The sequence below is a fragment of the Lepidochelys olivacea genome (genome assembly GCF_965140295.1).
Source record: "Lepidochelys olivacea isolate rLepOli2 genome assembly, chromosome: 1".
NCBI lineage: Eukaryota > Metazoa > Chordata > Testudines > Cheloniidae > Lepidochelys > Lepidochelys olivacea.
This window is the reverse complement of record NC_140411.1, coordinates 159,605,963-159,629,631: the sequence shown is the minus strand read 5'-3', so window position 1 is coordinate 159,629,631 and position 23,669 is coordinate 159,605,963. Positions and strand designations below refer to the sequence as shown.

At 42.2% G+C, this 23,669-nt stretch overlaps 2 protein-coding genes across 4 annotated transcripts in view; one reads left to right on the top strand and one right to left on the bottom strand.

Annotated features, from left to right (window-relative positions):
• The window catches only part of WDR4 (WDR4 tRNA N7-guanosine methyltransferase non-catalytic subunit), a 34,038-nt gene extending 30,404 nt beyond the window's left edge, over positions 1-3,634 (bottom strand). The window contains exon 1 of one of the 2 annotated variants that reach the window (XM_084651394.1): positions 3,470-3,634. The gene's annotated coding sequence lies outside the window, so the exon portion shown is untranslated. Of the gene's footprint in view, positions 1-1,254; positions 1,277-3,469 lie in introns of those variants that run through there. The other variant, XM_084651393.1, reaches the window with a different exon arrangement.
• A 142-nt stretch (positions 3,635-3,776) lies between these two features.
• Positions 3,777-23,047, top strand: NDUFV3 (NADH:ubiquinone oxidoreductase subunit V3). 2 transcript variants are annotated; one of them, XR_014714433.1, is made up of 5 exons: positions 3,777-3,932; positions 10,089-10,182; positions 17,380-18,348; positions 18,753-19,005; positions 22,777-22,913. XR_014714433.1 is itself a non-coding variant. In XM_084651373.1 (4 exons), the coding sequence occupies exons 1-4, from the start codon at positions 3,885-3,887 to the stop codon at positions 22,941-22,943; spliced, it is 1,278 nt and encodes a 425-aa protein (XP_084507499.1). In that variant the 5' UTR covers positions 3,777-3,884; the 3' UTR covers positions 22,944-23,047. The 2 variants fall into 2 exon arrangements, 1 of the variants encoding a protein (XP_084507499.1); XM_084651373.1 differs by lacking the exon at positions 18,753-19,005 and having other exon boundaries at positions 22,777-23,047.
• Positions 23,048-23,669: the final 622 nt, after the last annotated feature.

Sequence of the window (23,669 nt, the reverse complement as noted above, 5' to 3'; positions counted from 1 at the left end):
GAGCTCGAGGATTCCGCCTTTTTGATCCCAGCATGGTCCCCTTCCTAGTGCGCAGGCGCCCGGCAGCCTCCTTGAGCCGCCGCGGCCGGCTCCTAGGCCAGCATCTGGGCCGTAGTGCAACCAGTGGAATTAGAGCTCTGGCATAGAGGGGTGTTTTGAAGAGTGTTTTTATTTATATTTCTGTAGCGCCTAGGCGCCTTAGTCATGGACCCGGATCCCCTTGTGCTAGGTGGTGTAACACCTAGGATTTGCTCCCTCCCAGCTGAGACTTTGTTTTTGTTCTATCCCTGTTCAGTACATTGCAACTGGAGGCCTCAGTCCTGTAATAAATTGCAGATAGTTTGGGTAGCTTCTGTCATACCCATTGTAAATTCCCAAGAGGCTTTAGGTTATTAGAGTTAAATAATGGCAGCAGGAGATAAATTATAAAAGGGTAGGCAAGGGAAGAAAAAGATGATCCTAGTTGAAATTAGAAAAGAGTGAGAGGCAGAAAGATGGAGGTTGTTTCAAACAGTAAGATCTGCACAGAAGACCAAATAGAAAACGTGTTTGAATGTTGAGGCAAAGAGCTTCCTGGCCTTCAGAATCAGTAGCTAGATTTCTGTTTGATCAATTCTAATCTGTTACCTGTCATCTTTCATCCATGGTTTCAAAAGCAAACAAAGGACAACCCCAAGTGCTTACAGAGATCTTACTGCCTGTAACACCTCTAAGGCCTGGTCTCTGCTTAAAAATTAGATTGATCTAAGACTAGATTCTAAGTACATCTTTCAGGGCAGTGAAAAATTTCATGCTCTGTACAGCAGTTAGGTTGACCTAACTTCTTGGTGCAGACATGGCTAGATCTTCCATTGAGCTAGCTACCACCACTAAAAAAGGAGGAATGAAAACCTCCTTCCACTGATGTAGGAAACATCTGTGCTACAGAACTACAACAGCACAGCTATATTATATGCAATAAGTTTATTGAAAAATTTGAATCCTTTGCCTGATGTCCCTTTTCAATACTTTTGTGTTCTCTAATAACTTGAGCAATTAAAAACCATACAATCTACAAAGGCTGCTTTTGCACCGAATGACAAATTTGGACAAAGGGAAGAAAAGGGAGGCAGAGGTCATAAGATTGAGGGAAATGTATTTTTTTTTAAACGCTAGGGAAAAGATTTCCTCTGAGTTCTGACAGGGATTTGCAGATCACTGAAAAAGAAAATATTAGGAAAATACCTGCAAAAATGTGGAATGCGAATACATTACCTGCATGAATGTAATGCAGACACACTCCCAACTTCTCTGTGATGCTGTCTTCAGCACAAATTGCTGGTTATCTTCTATACTGTTATCATTTGTGGCTGGCAGCCAAATCAGTTGATCCAATTGTTGGGTTTTCAATAAGCTGCGGTGTATGTTTTGTGTGACTTTGTGTTCCCATACCATATTTCGAACTTTGTCCTCAAAATGTGAATAATATGCAATAATTTTAAATAAATTGCAAAATAACTCCTTAACACATTTGTGATTACTTAGTAATAACAGACTGCTTTGTTAATGGTGCTTTCCCTCCTCTGGGCTTTGCAAGGGGTGCTCATCAAGAACAGTCACACGACAGCTGAAACAGAACAAGCAGCACAAAGAGAAAGAAGAGGGAATAAAGAGTGAGCCTGAGGATGTTTGGCATCCTGAGTCTCATGCTCAACCAAAGCTTCCTTCTGATAAATATAAAGAAAGGAACAGGAAAACCTCTATATTCATATGTTCTAAAGGATTTTTTTAAAAACTATCAGGACATACTATAAGAACACTGAATATGTTTAAATTAATCAAAAATGCAAATTAAGTGTCCCTTAAACATTGACTAATACCCCAGATTTTGCAGACACTTTAAATTTATGCACATGAGTAGTTTGAAGTTAATGAGAGAATTCATGTCTGTAAAATTACTTCTACATGGATGTTTGTAGAAGTGTTCTACTTTTGGTCTGTAAATTATAACTTTCATAGGGAAAAGCTTTATAGAAAGTCAAGATTTAATTAAAGCTTCTGCTTTTTAATCATTATCAGTACAAATTATACTATGAATATATAAACTAAAAGTGATTCAATCTAAATTTGCTACACTTCAATGCCTAGATTTTTCTCTGCAAGTAACAGTTTATCTAAGTCTAAGTTTCAGAAGGCAGTGTAGTTTAGTGTTATGAACTAAGGCTAAGAAGGCAGTTTTCCTGAGTTCTAAACCCTATGTCTGTCACATACTTGCCATAGGTCCTGGGCCAAGTAATTTAGGCTCTGATCCGACAAAGAGCTGTGCACACAGGAGCCTGCATGAAAGTAAATTGTCAAACTATACTGAGAACTTTGAGACAGAATTTATGGCCTTGATTGTTCAGTTTCTCCATTTGTAAAATATGGATAACAATGTGTACTTACTTAACATGTACTCTGATAATTCATTAGTTAATGTTTGAACAGTGTTTTGAAAAAGGAGTCCTACTGTATGTTCTATAAATGTTAAAAATTATCATTCTAGATAGGTTTCAGAGTGGTAGTTTTCCCCCTACAGTTACACCTTCTTGTCAACTGTTTCAAATGGGTCACCCTCGTTACCACTACAAAAGTGATTTTTCCTCCCTTATTGTCTCATTAGACCAACCCCCCACTTGGTAAGGCAACTCCCATCTTTTCATGTACTATATATATATATTTACCTGCTACTGTATTTTCCACTCCATGCATCTGATTAAGTGGGTTCTAGCCCATGAAAGCTTATGCCGAAATAAATTTACTAGTCTCTAAGGTGCCACAAAGATTCCTTGTTGTTTTCATTCTAGCTGGTAACACTGGATACTTCAGGGGGTTGATTCTGTGCATATAGTCCTAAAAAGTAATTAATACTTATTTCATTTGGCACTCTGTTTAAAAGTGCTTTTCTAATATCACTAACTAGTTAAGAAAATCAGTACTTGTGGCACCTTAGAGACTAACGCATTTATTTGAGCATAAGCGTTTGTGAGCTACAGCGAATACAGACTAACACAGCTGCTACTCTGAAACCTAACTAGTGAAGCTATTTTTAAAATGTCACTGCACCTTCACCTGTTGTTGCTATTTAGACTTTGTTATGCACTGTGTTCATATTTCCAAGTGAAAATTTAATTATATGGCATGCTCCTTGCTAGTATACTGGTTCCCTGCAAAATTAAGATCTAATCTTGCACAACACTTAATACTGGAAGTAGTAAGCCCTCTGTTTAGTAGTTGTTGTTTTGCAGGATTGAGGCCTTAGAAAACTGCACTGAAAAGAGCTAACAACGTCTTGTTGGAAAATCTTTGTCTTTACAAAAGATCATAGCTATAACCTTCTCTCCCGTTCTTTGGATGCTTCAGGACTGGCACTATACATGGAACAGTCCTGTGGCTGAAGCACAGGGATGTGAAGTCATGACCCCAGCAGCGGAGACAGAAGTCCACCTACCCCTCTGCAACCAGGCTGGAGTATGCACTCCTCCTGCCTGCTGCTACCCCAGCGCTTCTCCTGTTTTGCTGGACGTGCTCCTGGGCAGGTCACCGTCACTTGCACTCTGTGCTTCAGCTTCCTCCGCTGTGAGAGGGGGGCTGGTCCCCTCACAGGGAGTGGGGGCTCCTCACGTAGGTGGGGCTATCATGCATGCAGGCCGCTGCCACCAGCACCAGCGAGCGCAGGAATAGGGCTGGCTCCTGTGGCGGTGGGCGGGGCAGACGGAACGCTGCCGGCCAGGGGGAGGAGTCTCTGCACCGAGGCCCGCCCACCCCGCGGGGACACTCAGAACGAGGCCCGGAGGGGTGGGTACCTTTGCTGCTGGTGCCGTGTTTCCCCGCGGCGCCGGGGGACTGGTGGAGGTGACACAGACATGGCCGCCTCTTCGCTGCTGGGCTGCGGCCGGGCCGTGACTCTCAAGGTAAGCGGCGGGGCTGATGCTCTCCCGTGGGTGGGGGTAAGAGGGGCGCAAACACCGGTCCCTGCTTGGCCGGCTCGCGTGAGTGGGACTTCCCGTTCAAATCACCTCGGGGCTGCGGCTCCTGTTTGGTGCGCATGCGCCAGAACTCAGCCACGCCCCCCCGCCGTTGCGCACACTGTCCCAAGGGGCCCGTGACTCCTCGGGCAGGGGCGCAAGGACAGTAGCAATTACGCATGCGTCCGGGCTCTGCCGCCACTCCAGTCGACCGGGGTCAGTTTCCCTAGCTGGGGGAGAGGCGGAGTGTGGCTAGTGCGCATGCGTCGTGTTCTCTGTGCTTCACGTTCCCAGAGGGAGCCTGGACGCAATGAGGGAGGGGTGGGGCACCATAGGTGCTGCGCATGCGTCTGTGGGTGCGGCTGGGAGGGTCGGGCCTGTGCATGTGCTGGGAGGGCTCAGTCTTCTGCCGATCCAGAGGAGGGAGTCTGAGGCTGCCACCCCTTGTGCTGGGCAGGCGGGGCAGTGCTATGGCAAGAGGCGCTCTGCAGCCAAGGGTGGCCAACTTTCTACTTGCACAAAACTGAACACCACTGCCCTGTCCCCCGCTCACTCCATCTTGGCCCCCTTCTCCCCCGTCCCCCCCGCTTGCTGTCTTCACCCTCACTTGCTCATTTTCATGGGGTTGGGATGTGAGGGCTCCAGCTGGGGGTGTGGGCTTTGGGGTGGGGCTGGGGATGAGGGCTTGGGGGTGCAGGAGGGTGCTCTGGGCTGGGGATGAGTGATTTGGAGGGAGGGGGATCAGGGCTGGGGAAGGGGGTTGGGGCATGGGAGCGGGTCAGGGTTGCAGGCTTCAGGTGGCGCTTTCCTCAAGCAGCTCCTGGAAGCCGCGGCATGTCCCTTGTCCGGCTCCTTTGCGGAGGTACAGCCAGGTGGCTCTGCGCTGCTTCATCTGCAGGCGGCAGCCCACGCAACTCCCATTGGCCATGGTTCCCAGTGACAGAAAACCAGACAGCTGGCAACCCTATGTGGAGACCTGCCTGCATACAGCAGTGCTGTGGCTAGGAGCATGGGGTTGTGCTGTCCCCTTGCGGTCCCAACCAGAGTGGTGTGCTCAGTGCCCTGCTGTAGACAGGCCTCTCTCTGCACTGGAGCCTGGCTGGAAAATCTGGAAAATGTGTTACTGCAGATTTTCAAAACATTCCAGCTTGTTTGCCTGACGGCATGCTTCAATAGCCAGGACTGCTATTGTCCCTCCTAGCAGGGCCCAGGCTCCATGTCTGGTCATGCCCACACCAGGGGAGAAAGGTGTGTCTAATACTTGTTAGCCTTCCTCGTGAAGAAAAGGCCCAGGCAGACTGGACTTCATTTGATGCAATCTGTTAGAATGGTGCTTGAAAAGAGTTTCAAACATGGGTATAAGTAGGCTTGGAAGGATTAGATTTTTACCAGTAAATGTCAATATCACTGTCCATACACAAACTGATGAAAAATATCCCATTGATAATTATCAAAATTTATAGATAAAGTAAGAAAAAAGCTGCCTGAGAACTTATTACAGTCAAAAATCCAGTGACTTAGACTTTTAAATTAGGCTTGTTACAAATGGACTAGTGAATGAATAGTAATAACAGGTCTGAGTTATTGATTTAAGGATATTGCTTCTCTGGGTTTTTTTTTTTTGTGGCTAAGATCAATTATAGTTCTTGACGTGATGTTGACAATTTGTGTTTTAATTGTTAAAACTTTAAATTTTTAATCTCAATATCTACTGTTACTAAATAATTATTGTTTGACTCCACCCCAGTTTCCTGCAACTGTGAAAATTTAAATCAATATAAAAATAAAAAATGCTTAAAAATAAACAATATTATCTGTCAACATAAAAAAAAAAATAGAATTCTGCCAACCCTAGTTATAAGCTCTGCAACGAGTCTTAAATGTTTCTACACAATAATGCAAGAAACAGCTCGAGGTGAAAACAAATCTCATGCTTCAAAAAGTAAATTTACTATTATTGGCATCAGGAAGAAAATCCTACACACACATACTGTACCTCATTTTACATTTGACTGTGTGTGTTTAAATTGATTTTTGTCTTTCTTTAATAGGTAGTGGCTACTGCCTGACACTGAGCTAGATAGGTAGGTAGTCCATGACCAGATCTCAAATTCTGTTCCATGTGCCTCAGAGATACAGAGTTGGCAAAAAACTACTGTGTATCTTTAGGCTTGGAAGGATTAGATTTTTATCAGTAAATGTCAATTTCAGTGTACACTCACAAACTGACAAAAACATTTCTATTGATGATAATGTACAGATAGGCAAAAGGTAAGAATTTATTAGTTAGATTTAAGGATATACTTTGATGTGTGATGTTTACAATTTGTGTTTTAACAGTTACAATGCTTTAACTTTTTGAATCTCAACATCTACAGTCATTAAATAATTATTGTCCTACATCCCTCAGAATTTCCCGCTATTGTGAAAATTTAAATAGATAAAAATAGAAAAAAAGTTTAAAAATAAACATTAATATTGTCTGCCAAAATTATTATTTTTTAAATTAATTTCTGCCAAACCTATGTATCGTTTTCTACCAAAACAGAATTGTTCACTGCTACATGCTTTAAGAGTGTAGCCCACAGTGTCAACAAACATTTGAGCTTTACTTGCTGTTTGCTTTTTCTGTTTTTTTTCCTGTTAGTGCAATATAACATAAACCAGGACACAGTATGGCAGAATATAAAACATGATCCAATACAGCCAAAAATGTCATTCTGGAAGGAAACAGTGTAAACAACAAATAATTCCTCTACAGAATAAGACTATGATGCTTGAATGCATACTGGGCAGCATTACCCTGACCCTTCTGGAAAAATGGTTAATTGATTGCGAGGAGGGTGAGGAGAGAGGAGAAGCCCTTGAAATCTTTCCAGCACAGACTAGTTTAGACAAAACTGAACAGAAAAAAAAATGAGTACTGTACCTGTATTACAGCGGCTGTGCCAAACAGCTTCAGCTTTGGTCTCGAGGGGCATTTTTATCACTGTATCATGAAATTTGGGTCTAAGCATTGTTGTTGGCTGGCTGATCCAGTATGAATACTATTATTTTTTTCTAATATAGATGCTCTCCAGAAGTATAAATGCAAAAGGTTGTGTTTTTTGCATGTTTTGTGAAATTTCTTTCTTCTTGAACAGAAAAGGAGTAAAACTCAGAGGTATTTTCTTTGGGCTCAATATTTGGATAATGCCAATAATATTAGTTTTGGAAGAGCATTTTGGCCCTTTCTGTGCTACATAAATAACAGTCAGAGGCTCTGGTAACAAAGTAGTTGTCCCCTGACCTGGTTTTACAGTAGGGTTTAAAATTTGCAGAGTGAGCTACAGGAAGCCATGAACGTGTGCAATTTTTAAACTTGTAAGTGCTCCATAGCTGTTTTCTTTTAAATGAAAGAAATTTGCTACTGTGTAAGTTAAGGAACACTACTAGGTTTTTTAAATTTCTAGTCCAACCCCCCTCACCCCTGCCCCCCTAAAATTCCTAAACATTTTAAAAGCGAGGAAATAAATAGTGAGGGGTAGGTAAATAAATACTTACATATATTCACTGTTCATAGAATCTTACATATGCATGTGTAAAATCACATTGCCCTGGCTCAGAACAGTCCTAACTGCCTGCATAGAGCTTCGCTATATGTATTTCATAACCACAGCTTTTGAGAAATTTTTGCAATAGTTGTCTACAGTTGAAAATGTGGTACATTTTATAGACACATTGGAAACACTCTTCTATTCTGGCAGTAGTAGTTGGGGTTGATGGTTGGGGTGTTTGTGTAGAGTTGATTGGATGTAGGTAGACGTGATCTGTATATGAGTGGCAGGTGTGGGTCTCCGATTCAAAATGAGAAAGGTGTAATGGGATTTCTAATTTATATAAGAAGCATGGATAAATTAGATTGGATTTTTTGCCCCTCCAGTCTTTTCCCCCTTCAAATTCCATCTAATATTCCAAAAGGTGTTTCAGGAATGTGTATTGAGAATAGACAGTAAAATGTGGTTGTGATGGAGGACTGTTGTCTTGCCTATATACGAGAGAGTAAAAAGCACAATTTTGGAGTATCTGGCTGTCATAAACATACAGCTAAGGGTAGCATAAAATCCCTCCTTTACCTGCAAAGGGTTAAGAAACTCAGATAACCTGGATGGCACATGACCAAAAGATACTTTCAAATCTGTGGGGGAAGGTTTTTCTTTGTGTTCTCTCGGAGCCAGAGAGGGACCAGGGGCAGGAAAAAACATTTCTTAAAACCCTGTCTGAAATGAGGTCTAGGATTACAAAAATTGTAAGTAAAGCAAGGAAAGGCGTTAGATTATCTTTTGTTTTAGCTTGTGAATTTTCCCTGTGCTAAGAGGGAAGTTTATCTCTGTTTTTTGTAACTTTAAAGTTTTGCCTAGCGGGAAATCCTCTGTGTTTTGAATCTGATTACCCTGTAAAGTTACCTTCTGTCCTGATTTTACAGAGGTGCTTCTTTTACTTCTTTTCTTTATAATAAAGTTCTGTTTTTAGGAATCTGATTAGGGTTTTTAGTGTCCTAAAAACCCAAGGGTCTGGTCTGTGTTCACCTGGTTTACCTATTTGGTTGGTAGATTATTCTCAAGCCTCCCCAGGAAAGGGGGTGAAGTGGCTTGGGGGGATATTTTAAGGAAACAGGAACTCCAAGTGGTCCTTTTCCTGAATCTTTGTCTAACTCATTTGGTGGTGGCAGCAGTACCCATCCAAGGACAAGGAAGGATTTGTGCCTTGGGGAAGTTTTTAACCTAAGCTGGTAGAAATAAGCTTAGGGGGTCTTTCATGCAGGTCCCCCACATCTGTACCCTAGAGTTCAGAGTGGGGAGGGAACCTTGACACTGGCTAATAAAGTTAAGGGGACTCCGGACCATATGAAGCAGGAGAGTCATGACTTAATAGAGTTTGTAGCCTGCAGTGGAACTGCATAAGGGGAGCTGGTCGAAAACCCAATATTTGGGTTGCCTAATGCTTTCCATTATAGAGAATGTACTGGATCCTCTTTGCAGCTTACCAGAAACCCTCACTGTTACAAAGAGCTTGGCCTGAATTCTGAACAAGCAGCAGATATTCTGCTGCCAGACAGCTGTTATGAGAGTAGCCAGGGCAGTGGAGAGAGACTGGAGCTGGGTTCCCTCATAACTTCTCTCCAGACCCAACTTGTGGTTCCAGTGTCTCATGCACATACCCTCCTAGGAGCACCATTGTTGTAGGAGCCCTTCCACCTCCCAGGTGGGGAAAAAGAGAGCCAGACGAGGCTCCATCCAAACCATGACCTGGATGCAGCAGTGCTTCTGTGAAGAAGAGCTCTGTAGAGCTTGAAAGCATGTCTCTCTCACCAACAGAAGTTGGACCAGTGAAAGATATTATCTCACCAACCTTGTCTCTCTAAAATCCTGGGACCAACACTGCTTCGTAAACACTGCATACAGATTTATGGTTGTTCGTGCAACCTTAACTTGGCCTCCTTGTGCATATGCATTAGGATCTTGCAGTTACATGTTCGCATACTGTCTTTTCCACAGGCTCCTCATCAGTGCACAGCTTGGATGTGCACTGGGGACAGATAACGGTAAATCTAGCAGTTCCCAAAGTGTGAGTGCTTGGCTTTGCAGCCTAATGTTTTCTTAACATTTTTGTGTGTAATATAATGTAGGGTGAGTGGATGTCATGAGCATTTCTGGTCTCTAATTTCATATTGTAAGAGATTCTATGAGTTGATTGTGTTTAACTATCTAGCTTTACCTGTTTCCTTCCATACTTCTAAATGTTTGTTTAGTTTAACTGTACTATTCCTTGGTATAAGTGGTATACATAGATAGCATCAGTATTTTATCTGTATAATTTAGGAACAGGAATTTCTGATTAGTCTCTGCTGTTTCACAGAAAGTAAATCTGTGAGAGGAATCCCAATGAGATAACCGTTCCACCATCACCTTTCTACTGCATCCAGGGAATTCATGTCAATCATCCATCTTTGCACCTTACGGAAATCAGTAGTTAACAGTAAATCAGAAGAACACTACAGATGAAAAATCAAAGTTCTATCTAATAAAAAAATAAGAGATTTGTTTGATTTTAATTTTGCAGACTTTACAGCTAGAAGCATGGGGACTCCGAAGCCTCTCTCCATCTCTTTCTCTCTGCACCAAATCAGAGGGCTCTGAAAAAGGTCAAAAAAAGAGTAAGATATTTATTTTTTCTTAAATTGATGGTTGTGTGCATTTGTCATGTATATGAGCACATTAAAATAGGTGCACAGCTAATAGAAACTTCATTTTTTCATTTGGTATTTAACAAGAAGCAATTGAATGGCTTTTTAGTCTGCAGAATGTCCAGATTACAAATTTGTAATTTAATTTAAATTTGTGACTTATTCTTCTATGTCATGAAACTATTTATAAATCTTAAGGGGGAGAGGCAATTTTATCGATTTTCATAAACATAATCCATATCAAAGGACTCCCACACTCTGAGCACCTTTGACATACATTTAATACTCCTGGGGGAATTCTGCGCCACTGTGTAATGCAGAATTTTGCAGAAATTAATGTACGTGCAGAATTTCCTTTTCCACACAGAAATGGGCTGCAGTGCTGCTAGCCACCACTATGGGCTGCTGCACCCAGCAGAACCCAGCTTGCACATAGAAGACATTGCTGGGGGGAGGGAGAGGGAGTTAGAGGTTTCCTGGCAGCTGCAGTTCCCAGCATGCCCTGAGGGAAGGAGAAGGTGGCACACAGGAAACTCTGTGCAAGCCTGGGACCAAGCATCAGGCTGTTTCTCTCTCTCTCTCTCTGGGGAGAGGATGTCTGGGCTGGGGGGCAGGGGCAGAGCTGGGCTCTGGGGGAGGAGTGGGTGCGGGTATCTGAGCTGGGGGCCCGTGGCTGGGCTCTGGGAGGGAGGTGGTTCAGGTGTATTGGCTGGCAGGGCCCCATGGCTGGGCTTTTGGGGGGCAGGGGTTGTGGGTGTCTGGCCCCGTGGCTTGGCTTGGGGGGTGAGGAAGAGGGCAGAAAAACAGGAACTGGGTTGTCATAGCGGTTTCTTTAACTCTCTACTCCTGGGGGCATTTTTGTGTGTGTCTGTATTGTTACAGACATACTTGGGGACAGGTATTTTGAAATAAATTACCAAAATAACTGAAACTGGCGCGATCATGTAATGTTATTTTGACAAAAAAAATTGCAGAATTTTAAAATATTGTGCAGAGAATTTTTAATTTTTTTTGGCATAGAATGCCCCCAGAAGTAATTTAAAAACAAAATGCTATAGTACCATATGAAACTGTCCAAAACAACAGCTTCCCACCACACTTCATCTTATTGTCAGTCAGCAAGCCAATAAAACTTAAACCCTTCACCACATGGAAATTCGACCCTCAACTGCCTCCACCTGCACTAGTTCTTATCAAACAGATGGGTTTTGCCACACGCCCATGTTAGCAAAGGACTAGTTGCAACTGGTTTATATCAGGCAAAATGTAGACCTATGTATTGTAAGCCAGGGGTTCTCGACCTTTTTCTTTCTGAGGCCCCCCTGACATGTTAGAAAAACTTCACAGGCCACCTGTGCATCTGATTTTCTGCATATAAACAGCAGGGCTGGCATTAAGGGGTAGCAAGCAGGGCACTGCCCGGGGCCCCAAACCACAGGGGCACCATAAAGCTAAGTTTCTAAGGCTTCTGCTTCAGATCCAGGTAGCAGGGCTCTGGGCTTCAGCCCCATGCTGTGGGGCTTCGGCTTTCTGCCCTAAGCCACAGCGAGTCTAACGCTGGTCCTGTTTGGCGGCCCCCCCGAAACCTGTTCGCAGTGGCCCTGGACCCCTGGTTGTGAACCACTGTTGTAAGCCAAACATTTCTTTCCTGCCCACCCCAGTGCAGCCAATACACCTAAAATCTTACCTGCAACAGCTAAGCTATTGGATTCCTTGGCCTCAGTTTAGCAGATTGCTGGGATCCCAGTATGAAGTGGCTTTGGCATGTGGACAAAAAGTGACTGTAATGAGTCTCCGAAATTCACTTTTCACCTGTAACTAGAGATAAGTATAAACTGTAAAACTTGGATCTGGACTTCAAATATTCCCCTCACAGCCTGGGACATTGGCCTCTGGTGGGTTCGGGTGTAGCCCATTATAAAGAAAGGTTTCAGAGTAACAGCCGTGTTAGTCTGTCTTTGCAAAAAGAAAAGGCGTACTTGTGGCACCTTAGAGACTAACCAATTTATTTGAGCATGAGCTTTCGTGGGCTACAGCTCACTTCATCGGATGCATACCGTGGAAACTGCAGTAGACATTATATGCACACAGAGACCATGAAACAATACCCCCTCCCACCCCACTGTCCTGCTGGTAATAGCTTATCTAAAGTGATCATCAAGTTGGGCCATTTCCAGCACAAATCCAGGTTATGGCCCAACTTGATGATCACTTTAGATAAGCTATTACCAGCAGGACAGTGGGGTGGGAGGAGGTATTGTTTCATGGTCTCTGTGTGCATATAATGTCTACTGCAGTTTCCACGGTATGCATCCGATGAAGTGAGCTGTAGCCCACGAAAGCTTATGCTCAAATAAATTGGTTAGTCTCTAAGGTGCCACAAGTACTCCTTTTCTTTTTGTATTCAACTGATTGTTTCTAGGTTACCAGTCCTTCAAGATTTTAGAACTAGTAGGTCTTTCCAGTAGAGATAAGGAGGTGTTCGTACCGTTATACAAGGCACTGGTGAGACCTCATCTGGAATATTGTGTACAGTTCTGGTCTCCCATGTTTAAGAAAGATGAATTCAAACTGGAACAGGTACAGAGAAGGGCTACTACGATGATCCGAGGAATGGAAAACCTGTCCTATGAAAGGAGACTCAAAGAGCTCGGCTTGTTTAGCCTAACCAAAAGAAGGCTGAGGGGAGATATGATTGCTATCTATAAATATATCAGAGGGATAAATACCACGGAGGGAGAAGAATTATTTAAGCTCGGTACCAATGTGGACACAAGAACAAATGGATATAAACTGGCCATCAGGAAGTTTAGACTTGAAACTAGATGAAGGTTTCTAACGATCAGAGGAGTGAAGTTCTGGAACAGCCTTCCAAGGGAAGCAGTTGGAGCAAAAGACATATCTGGCATCAAGACTAAGCTTTATAAGTTTATGGAAGGGATGATATGATGGGATAGCCTAATTTTGGCAATTAATTGATGATCTTCAACTATTAGCGGTAGATATACCCAATGGCCTGTGATGGGATGTTAGATGGGGTGCAATCTGAATTACTACAGAGAATTCTTTCCTGGGTGTCTGGCTGGTGAGTCTTGCCCACATGCTCAGGGTTTAGCTGATCGCTATATTTGGGATCAGGAAGGAATTTTCCTCCAGGGCAGATTGGCAGAGGCCCTGGGGGTTTTTTGCCTTCCTCTGCAACGTGGGACATGGGTCACTTGCTGGAGGATTCTCTGCACCTCAAAGTCTTCAAACCACGATTTGAGGACTTCAGTAGCTGAGACATAGGTTAGAGGTTTGTTACAGGAGTGGGTGGGTGAGATTCTGTGGCCTTTGTTGTGCAGGAGGTCAGACTAGACTATCATAATGGTCCCTTCTGACCTTAAAGTCTATGATTCTATGATTCATCCCCTCACACCTTGTCTTTGGATTGGAAGAGGAAAATAAGCCTTCCTGTTTTTTAGACTTCTAATTGGTTTCTTAACTTTGAATGAACATTGAACTGAACTAGTTGAATAAACTGAAATAAAGATGTTCTCTCTGCACTTGGAGAAGAAGCTACTGTTGTCAAAAGCAGGCTTCGCACTTCAAACTCTCATTCCAATTGCTTCCACAAATTCAGTGATTTGACTTTCTTTAAAAGTTGGAAGCAAATGTACTGCTTAATATTATATAAATGATTTTATAGATTATAGAAAATTTGTTTTAATATAGGTTGTCACAATTTCAAATTTAATTTTAAATAGTTTTTTAAAATAAACCTGCATTTAATTTAAATTTAAAAAATTGATTTTTTTTAAATCAACCGATTCTTATCCACCCTGCGATAGAGTATTTATAAAATGCTGTAATATCTAGATCCTGTCCCTTTTTTTAATCACTTAAAGTGAGTAAAAGTTAAGCAACAATTTCAGCTACATGTTTATAAATAAAAATTGACCAGACTAAAGATTAAGGCCCTAATACTACAAAAATAATTCAGAATCTTGGACTTTTACTCCTGAGCAAAAAGTACACTTCATGGACTTCAAGAGCATGTGCTTCTGGATCCCTTCAAAGAGTTGTGGCCAATGACCTGTATTTTTAATGTTTTCATAAAAAATGGAAACAGTTGCTTAAATGCCCTCAATCTCAGTTTAGCATTATTTTAGGAAAATACTGATCAGGATTTTATGAAAAAGTAGAAAATGATTGTATCTGATCCATAACAATCATGTTGGTTGCTTGTAATTTAAGCTTTATACATGTACATGTATGTCAATCCCAAACTTTCCATTTTTCAGTATTTTTTAGGAGGTTAGGACTGAGCATATCTTGTTAGAAAATAACATACAGTTAGCTATTTTTATTTGTTCAGACTTGTACATTGCATCTATTAGTTATTTTCTAGGCATATGCAAAATTTAAATAACTTAATAATCACACATGTCAAAGACAGATTAAAAAGAACCTGCTTGAAAAGATTTCTCCAAAACAAACTCTCCCAATCCCTAACCTTTATCTCTGAAAAAGCTTGGGAAATAAAACCTTGGATATCCTACCCAAGAGCCTTTGCGGCCTTCCCGTCATTGATAATGCTCAGAAAAGTACAAACTTAAAATATTTTAAATCAATAGCTGCTGCCAGTTACTGTTTTGTATAGTATCTTTGTTTTGAAGCATGGTTTTGGTAAAAATATACATAAAACAATAATTATATATGGTATTTTTAGGGTTGTCATCACTGTAGTATCATAGCATCAATTTCTGGAATCTCTAACTCTTGTAAGCCTCTGGATAGTGTAGAAAAAGACCAATTAGGACATCTTCCTTTGAGTACATGATTATTCCATCCAGTGTATTTTATTGGTAATAAAAATACATAGAACACAGCCTGATTTTTCAGATCCCAGCTTGAGGAGGTGTGAAAATCTTCTTTGCCTTGATAAAATGAACACATTTGTTGTGGAAATCACTGACGGAACAAAAATGACATTTCCATATTCTATTTTTCTGAAAATGAATACATTTTAAACTGGTTCTACTAGTCCTACTGGCTGCTGTTTTCTATCATTTAGAGCCTCTGCTGATGATACCACTGTTATGTTTATCTTCTAAGTCACTCATGAGGATAATATGTCCATGCCAGCCACTGAAAGGGACATGTTATCCTTCCAATAGAGCCAGTTCAGTTCAATGTTAGTTGAGTGCATCCTGTGGTACAAAGCTGGAAGCACCTCAATATTGCTAGTCAAAAAGCTTGGTAATATAGCCACTGACTTCGCGAAAATGCTCTTCTGCTCAGTGCCGAACTAAACTTCTATACTATTAATAATTTGATCGCATGGTTAATGATATATGCTGACAAATATAATATTTCACTCTTCACTGAATTTTAAATCGTAATCTTTTTTTCCAGTCTTTAATGATGCACAGTATTAATACTCCATTTGAGTGATTTCAGTATTGCTGCTGCCTTCTTTTGTTCAGTTTCTAAAAACTTCCCAGCATGAATACAACTCCAGCTTTTGCTCTGTTTATATTCCCCTCCCCCCACCCCAGCCACCACGGACTCTTGTGTTTACATTGCCACGTCCTGTGTATTTAATACAAATCTTTTTTTATATTTGAATAAACTTTCTCAAATATCAGTGACACTGCCTGTAGACCATGGCGTCTGGGTTGATGACCCAGTATTTGATTTCGCTGTGCCTTACATAAAGTTTGTGTCTCTGAAATTATTTTTAAGGTAATAATACCTATATAATAAATCAGTATTTAACTTAAACTACTGTATTTGAAATATAAATAAAAACAATATTTCTCCATGAAATGTTTTTAATTTCATGCATCTGTGACTTCACTTATGTCTTAACTCGCATGTTGCTGAAGGCTTAACTGTACGCGGAATCGCTTATTTCTTATACATCCTAATTAATCTCCATAACTAAAACTGGTGGAAAAAGTATGTGTAGAAATAATCAATACCCTGTGAACTATGTGGTACGGTTAGATCCAAGTTATGCAGCATAGACTTCCAAGTTATGAGGCAGAGCTACACTAAACTACACACCAAAGTGGGAATCATGCAGCTATTTGTGGGAGTAGTGGGAGAGTTTAGTAGTGCTGCATGGCAGCTGCCAGCTCTTCCCGAAGCTCTCCCTGTCCTCACAAGAATAGTCTCTGTCACTGGTCTTCCACTCCTCCAGCAGACCACACAATCTGCCTTGAGTACCTAAGGCCCACGGGTGGGTAACAGTTTAGAAGTTACTGCTTTCTTTCCAGCGCCCTAATCGGGACAGTAAAATTTAGTGGAGGTACCCACGTCTACTCAGAGAAAGAGTGGGCGGGCTGGCAATTTCTCTTAGCTTGCTACCATCCCCAGTATGGAATAATCAGAGAGCCGATGACAGGATCAGGAAATCCACTGAAACGTCCATGTGGAGAAATCCCAGCACAGAGAAACAGACAGAGAGGAGGAAGGCAAAATAGCAAGTGGAGAAGCTCAAGAACAGGAGGGGGCAGCATTTTGTGGCTGTGCATCACACAAACAAGGTTTTATGTAACAATTCAGCAAGTAAATTATGGGGACATTTTTACAGCCAGTTACTTTATACTGTATATGAGGTCTTGAACAAGGGAGAGACCTGTAGCCATCTAAACATCATTCATGAGTTATCCCTCTGTTGCTTATGAAGATAGCTATTCTGTTGTGATGGTTATCAGAATGATCACTCAGTAGTTCGTGTTCTTTATCTTGTTCTTAGGTTTATATCTATCACTGTAGTATCTGAGTACCTCACATGCGGTAATGAATTTATTCTAACACCCTTGTGAAATAGGAAGATATATTTGTCCCCTCTTTACTCATGGGGAGCTGAGGCACGGAGAAAGACAGTGACATTGCAGAGCTCTCACAAGAATTCAGACTCAGCAAGGAATAAAAGCTAGATCTCATATGAGTTCCAGTCCTAGCAGTAAAGAATGTCTGATGCTAAGTAGAGTTCAGATATATGCACAATATAGAAAAGGTAACTATCTGTTCCAGGGTTGTGCAATTAGTGAAATTACACTTTCAAATTTGATTTTTATACCAGAGCAGTTCAGAAACTTAACGTTGGATGTTTAGGAACTCCAAATTAACAGGAGCGTCAGAAATTATAATAATCCTCTTTATGCCATTTCCTAGATGTGGTGGCACCTCAGGAGAGCACCAAACTGCTGGCCACCAAAACAACAGTTGAATTCCCTAAAAAGTTGTTTCCTAGTTCTCACCCACCATCTGCAAATCAAGGTGAGACCAAGACCATAGCTAGTACTAGCACTGATGAAGCTGTAAAGCTAACGGATGAAGAGGTGAGGAAATTCTTGTCAAGAAAAACTATGGTAGTGTTTCCTGAGCGAGTAACACTTTCCTCTCTTGAGGGAAAGGCTTCTATCACAACAAGAGGAGGGTTGAGCAAGAAGTTGGCTGAGAAAGAGTCTTCATCCAGCTCCGATTCAGATTCTAGCTCTGATTCTGATGAAGAAGAAAGTGCCTCGGGAGTTGCCACTAAAACCAGAGTAGAGTTTCCAAGACACGATCCCTTCTTTTTTGAGAACAGAACGGTGAAGGTAATGACATTGGCAGACAAGAGCTTGTCCCAGAAAGGAGATAAAGAATATATACCTAAGAAGAAGCCTTACAGACCAGAAATTGAGGTGCCTCACATCAAGCAGATGGAGTCTGGTAAAACAGCAACAGCCAACAGTAAAATATTAAAGTCAGAAACAAGAAAACCTTCCATGAAACAAAGCCTAAAAGGGACAGATTTGCAGAAGTCCATCTCAAAAACACAGGCTGAAGAAAGCCAAAAGCTGACCGCCATCAGACTTAAGGAACCTAGGCGCTTGGCGGAGACTCCAATTGGAGCCCCACCAGCAGCAGCACAGCTAAAAGTTCCGCCAGACCCTCAGCAAGAAGTGGAGCGAAAGCTGACTTTATTGAGATGGGAAGAAACCGAGACAAGGGAGGTACAGGAGACTGAGACAAAAGAAAAAGCTGCTCCTGAACTACAAGAGGAGTTTTTGAAGGAGACACCGTTCATGGTAAACACTACAACAGAGGAGATCATTCAAGAAGCTGGAGCTCAGACTGAAGAGCAAGGCACTATACAGGGTACAGCTTTAAATTGTTTGAACTATATTGGTTCTTCTGGGGCTGGGGCTTGAAATAACATTTTTAATTATATCTACAATATCAACTCTTTGATCTGGATTCTCCATATTCTGTTATAAAGCTAACTGATATAACACATTGTGGAGGAAAGAGTCACACCTTGGTGATAAATTCTTGCTGTCGTCATGTGTACTTATGTTGAAAAACTTTCTCTCTCCTTTTTAATATGCAGCTTCTAGTTATGATGGTGGAAGGAAACATATTTTTTTATCTCATTGTACTTATTTTTTTCTTAAATCAACATTATACTTGTTAACAGGTAAGGTAACCACGCTTGTTTCAGTTTTGAGGGACTGTTCTGTTTGGTCATAGCCTGTTGTCATAAAATCAGGATTTTGTTGCAGTTTCAGTAGAACCACATTGAAGACAGCCAGCGACTCTGCCCAACCTCTGGATTCTTCCCCTTTTCTTCCTGTCTAACTTCTGCGTGCAAACCCAGTAGCTGCCTTTCTGCTGAGCTGAATGTGCCACCATCCCATTGCACAGATGCTGCCACTGCCTCCCCCAATTTTGCCATACCACAGATTGCAACAGATTTGGGTAGCATAGGAGGATCACAGGAGCAGGAGTTGGCTATGAGACCGGCGGACTTGTAAGGTGAGCAATAAGTAAGGCCAGCAAAGGACCCAACAAAATCAATAAGATAGCCAGGGGAGAAAGGGGGCACTGATGTCTCTCTCTATCACACATCATGCCTTCCCCAAATCATCTCCCAGACATGTGTCTGTGTCTCGCCTAACCTTCCTGGTTATAACTGGTCTCCTTAAACAATTCAGTTTCCCACCCACAAGTTGCGTGAATCCCACACCATCAGCCCCCCCGCCAGATACTTCCTGTGTTCCCCATAGTCCAATAAAAGAAAAAATGTCTCCATCCCAATTTGTTCAACACCTTCTGTGGTGCATTCTTTTCTTCCTCCATCCCATGAGAATGTTAGATGTCCTGTTTTTACGTTAAAAAATCTGGCTACCATTTTGCTAGCACACTTAATTTAAAGAACCTGCCTACTTGCAAGGCTGAAAGCACAAATAAGGCTATTTGCAAGATCACAATTATTTGCAAGAGCCTTAGATGACAAGTAATGCTTTTTGCATATCAATTTTCAGGAGACAGTGCTGAGCAAAAGGGGTGCAGGTTTTATTTAAAGGAAAAGTCAACCACTAATTTGACCTACCTTCAGCATTAGAATCCAAGAATATTTCCTCAAGATTTTTAAAATACAATCACTGTTATGATTAACCTTGGCAACTTTTTGCCTTTCTGCACATCCAGTGGAAGGAGCTTCTGAAAGCTGTAAAACACCTTTCCCTACGTTTGTCTATATTTGATGCTTCTCTCTTTCCCAACAATACTATCCTTAGAGAGCCAAGCCCTGTAGCCTCAGTCACTCCCCTCAGTAGTTAACACCTAGAAAGTAATTAGAAAATTAAAGGAAATGAGTCTAGTTAACCTCTGGTGAGTTGGAGAAAGGCTTTATTGCAAAATCACTGCTGCATCAAAGTAAAGTATGAACCATTTTCTTAACTAGTTCGTATTTTAAACAGTGCCCTGGGTTCTGCTTTCACTCATTAGTGTAAATCTAGAGTAACTTCATTGAAGTAAATGGAGGAGCCACTTCTTGTTTAAATAGATGTAACTGAGTGAAATCTGGTTTTCATTTAACTATTTTATGGGGACCCTTTGCCCCACTTCCCCCCTCCCTTTTGCTGGTCTTTTTTTAATAAACAGATGAGCAATAGTTAACAGTACTGGTCACAGATTTTGTGTAACCTACATTTCCTTCCTGTTTCTGCATTCTTCCATTTATCTGAAAACGCAGCAGCCAGACCAACTTGCAAGACATATTGTACATTTTTCCTACTTAGAAATCTGTACTTTAAATTAGCTTCATCCCACAAAGTGGAATAGGAATGCTAAACATTCATCAAAACAAATGTGCCATTAGCCGTTGGTAAGTAAAATTACCAGCAAAGTAACTCAGAAGTGTACCTCCAACTCGCTTAACAAGAACATCATGTGAAAAGCTCATTCTGCTTGACAGAGTGTATATGAAGTTTGATGTATGGGGGAAGAATTCAGGAATAAAGTCTTCTTTTGAGGAACCAAGTGCAGTGCATCATGGGCAAGAAAAAATTGTCTGCTCTTTCCTGAGCATCTATCTCTTGATTTAGAAGGACCCTGTCTTGCAGGTTGACTGTACTATTTCCTAAGCTTGCTTATTCTTGGAGCTCTTTCCAGCAGAGATTGCAACACCTGGTTCAAATATGTATGTAGTGGTTTCTGTTGCGAGATATACCCTGCTAGGAATAGAAGGCACTAGATTGTTTGCCTTCATAGTTCTAGCTGCCATTTAAACAAAATTGTGATTTGTTACACTTGCAAGAGTCTCAGTTATAAAATGCAACAGATACATGTGTTGAAACATATGGTATCACTGCACCAATATAGAAAGATTAAGGAGAAAACACAATGTTCTGTTTCTTGCTTATTTTTCTGGGAGACTGTCACATTATGAAAGAAACAAATAACTGTAGAAGGTAAAGTTTTTGATATAAAATAAACAAATACAAACCACTATATACAAGTGGCACAAACTTTTATTGCTAGATCGCACTTAAATTTCTTTCTGACTGTCAACCCTTTTTATATAAAAGTACAGGCTAGCATAAGAAATATGTTTTGCTTTTCTTCTTGCGCTGGAAAAAATTTTCTCACAATTTCCCTGTGTGGTAAAGTGAATTGAACAGTAATGTTGTTATAAAAGATCTTATTTAGATTAGTGAATTCTTTCTAAAGTACAAAAATTAATGCCCGCTTCAGTATATGTGGTATCAGAAATTTAAATTTTTTATTATTCATTCAGAATTATCTCTTCAGAAAAGAAAGCCAGTGTGAGGTTTTGAAAAGAATAAAGAGTACACAAGAAATTTCATAATGTGGGGGAAGGGGGATTAAAATATAAAGTCCTTGATATATTTTCTGATACAGCCACAATTGAAATAATTTGTGGAAATCCTTTTTGTAACTAAGTTTTTATTAGAAAAGATCATCAGCTTAACTTGTTTTAATGTCCTTATTTTGTGGTCTGACATGATAGATAGAGATAAATGTGTAATTAATGCTCTTTTGCATCTCTTGGCTTGCTAAGAGTGTCACATAATGTTCTGGCTGTGGGGAGAACCAGGTAGTAAAGCTACGTGACATTAAGTATATACTAGGCAACATTCAGGAGGGACCAACTAATTTCCATGAATAGTAAATCATTTGTGTGTTGAAATAAAAACACTGTTGCTAATGTTTTCCACTGTAAGGGAGTCATATATTTGGAATCCTGTGGTAGTTGATTCAAGTAATCTGTTGTTCTGTCTTTTCAATTAAAGATGCGTGATGTGCTTCCTTGGTATCTTATAAGATACAAACAGAAGTTTAGCAACTTTATCCTTACACCAGGGGTGGGCAAACTTTTTGACCCGAGGACCACATCTGGGTGGGGAAATTGCGTGCAGGGCCATGAATGTAGGGCTGGGGCAGGTGGCTGGGGTACGGGAGGGAGTGCGGTGTGCAGGAAGGGGCTAAAGGCAAGGGGTTGGGGAAGAGGAGGGGTGTGGGATTTATAAGGGGGCTCAGGGAAGGGGGTTGGGGTGCAGGACGGGGTACACAGTGTGGGAGGGGGCTCAGGGCAGTGGTGCAGGGAGGGGTGCAGAGTGCGGGAAGGAAGCTTAGGACAGGGGGTTGGGGTGCAGGCAGGGGGCTGAGGGCAGGGAGTTTGGGTGCAGGAGGGGTTTGGTGTGTGGGCTCCAGCCTGGCGCCGCTTACCTGGAGCTGTTCCAGGGTGGCAGCGGCACGCACCAGGGCCGGGGCAGAGTCCCTGCCTGCCCTGGCCCTGCGCCATTCCGGGAAGCGGCTGGCACCACGTCCCTGAGGGAGGGGATGCAGAGGGCTGAGCGAGCAGCCCTTGCCTGTGGGTACCTCCGCTGAACTCCCATTGGCTGTGGTTCCCTGTTCCTGGCCAGTGGGAGCTTCGGGGGAGGTACTCATAGGCAAGGGCAGTGCGCTCAGCCCTCTGCACCTTCTCCTTCAGGGGCAGCAGGGACGTAGTGCTGGGCACTTCCTGGAGCAGCGTGGGGCTCGTGGCACCACGGGGGGTGGCAATCCCGTGGGCCAGATCAAAAGCCCTGAGGGGCCGGATCCAGCCCGCAGGCTTAGTTTGCCCACCCCTGCCTTACACTGTAGCGGCTGACTTTTTTTTTTTTTTTTCTTGTTTCAATGAATGAGGAGCCTCCAACTGTATGGAACTGATGCAGTCAGAAGGAATGTTATCTCTGTTTTGGCATAACCAGGTTCACTAGTCTTCTTTTTGTTCCACAGAGACCAAAACAGCTTCTGCATCTGCACAGGAGGAATTTGATAATTCTACCTACAAGAACCTCCAGCATCACGAATATAATATGTATACCTTTGTGGATTTTGATGTGGAGCTCTCAAAATTCAGACAGCCTCAGCCATCTTCTGGAAGGCTGTCACCGAGGCACTAAAAGAGCCAAGATGAAAAGAAATGTTGAATCTTATTTGAATGAATTGCTCTGACACTGCTGCATTCTCTATATTGTAAAAAATAAATAAACTTGCAGTTACTTATGCTGATGGTTTTGATGAGGACTTCTTGTCTATCAGAGTCACTTTGTGTTAGAGTCCATTAGCGAGTTACAAATTAGTCATCCTGACTTCTTCATATCTAGCTTTTCTAGATCCCAGTGCATATTGACACAAGATGTAGTCTAAGTTAGAGGTGGCCAAACCGTGGCTCACAAGACACATGCGGCTCTTTTACAGTTTAAAGTGCGGCTCGCGGAGGGGCCCTCCCCCATTCTCCACCTATCATGCTGGCAGGAGGAGCTCAGGCTTCTGCTCTGTGGTGGGGTGATGGGGGTAGGGCTTCTGCCCTGCAAAGAGGGAAGTCTCAGGACTTCAACCTTGCGGGAGGTATCTGCTGGTGATCAGGGCTTCAGCAGGAGCAGGGCTGAAGCCCCAAGCCCCGACTCCCTGCTGGGCTGAAGCCCCAAGACACCCCACCTCCCCATGAGGCAGAAGCCTCTAGTCCCACCACCATGACGCAGGATTGAAGCCCCTCTCTGGCTGGCGCTCCCCAGCTCTCGAACTTCTGAAGATTGTTGTATGCAGCTCAGAGGGTCAGTATGTTTGGCCACCCCTGGTCTAAGCTGACACCTAACATTTGATATGTAATCTGATTCTAAACTTTG

Coding starts and splice junctions, on each gene's coding strand:
- NDUFV3 (XM_084651373.1), top strand. CDS start 3,885: ATGGCCGCCTCTTCGCTGCTGGGCTGCGGCCGGGCCGTGACTCTCAAG. Junction 3,933..10,088: donor GCCGGGCCGTGACTCTCAAG/GTAAGCGGCGGG, acceptor TTAATTTTGCAG/ACTTTACAGCTAGAAGCATG. Junction 10,183..17,379: donor TGAAAAAGGTCAAAAAAAGA/GTAAGATATTTA, acceptor GCCATTTCCTAG/ATGTGGTGGCACCTCAGGAG.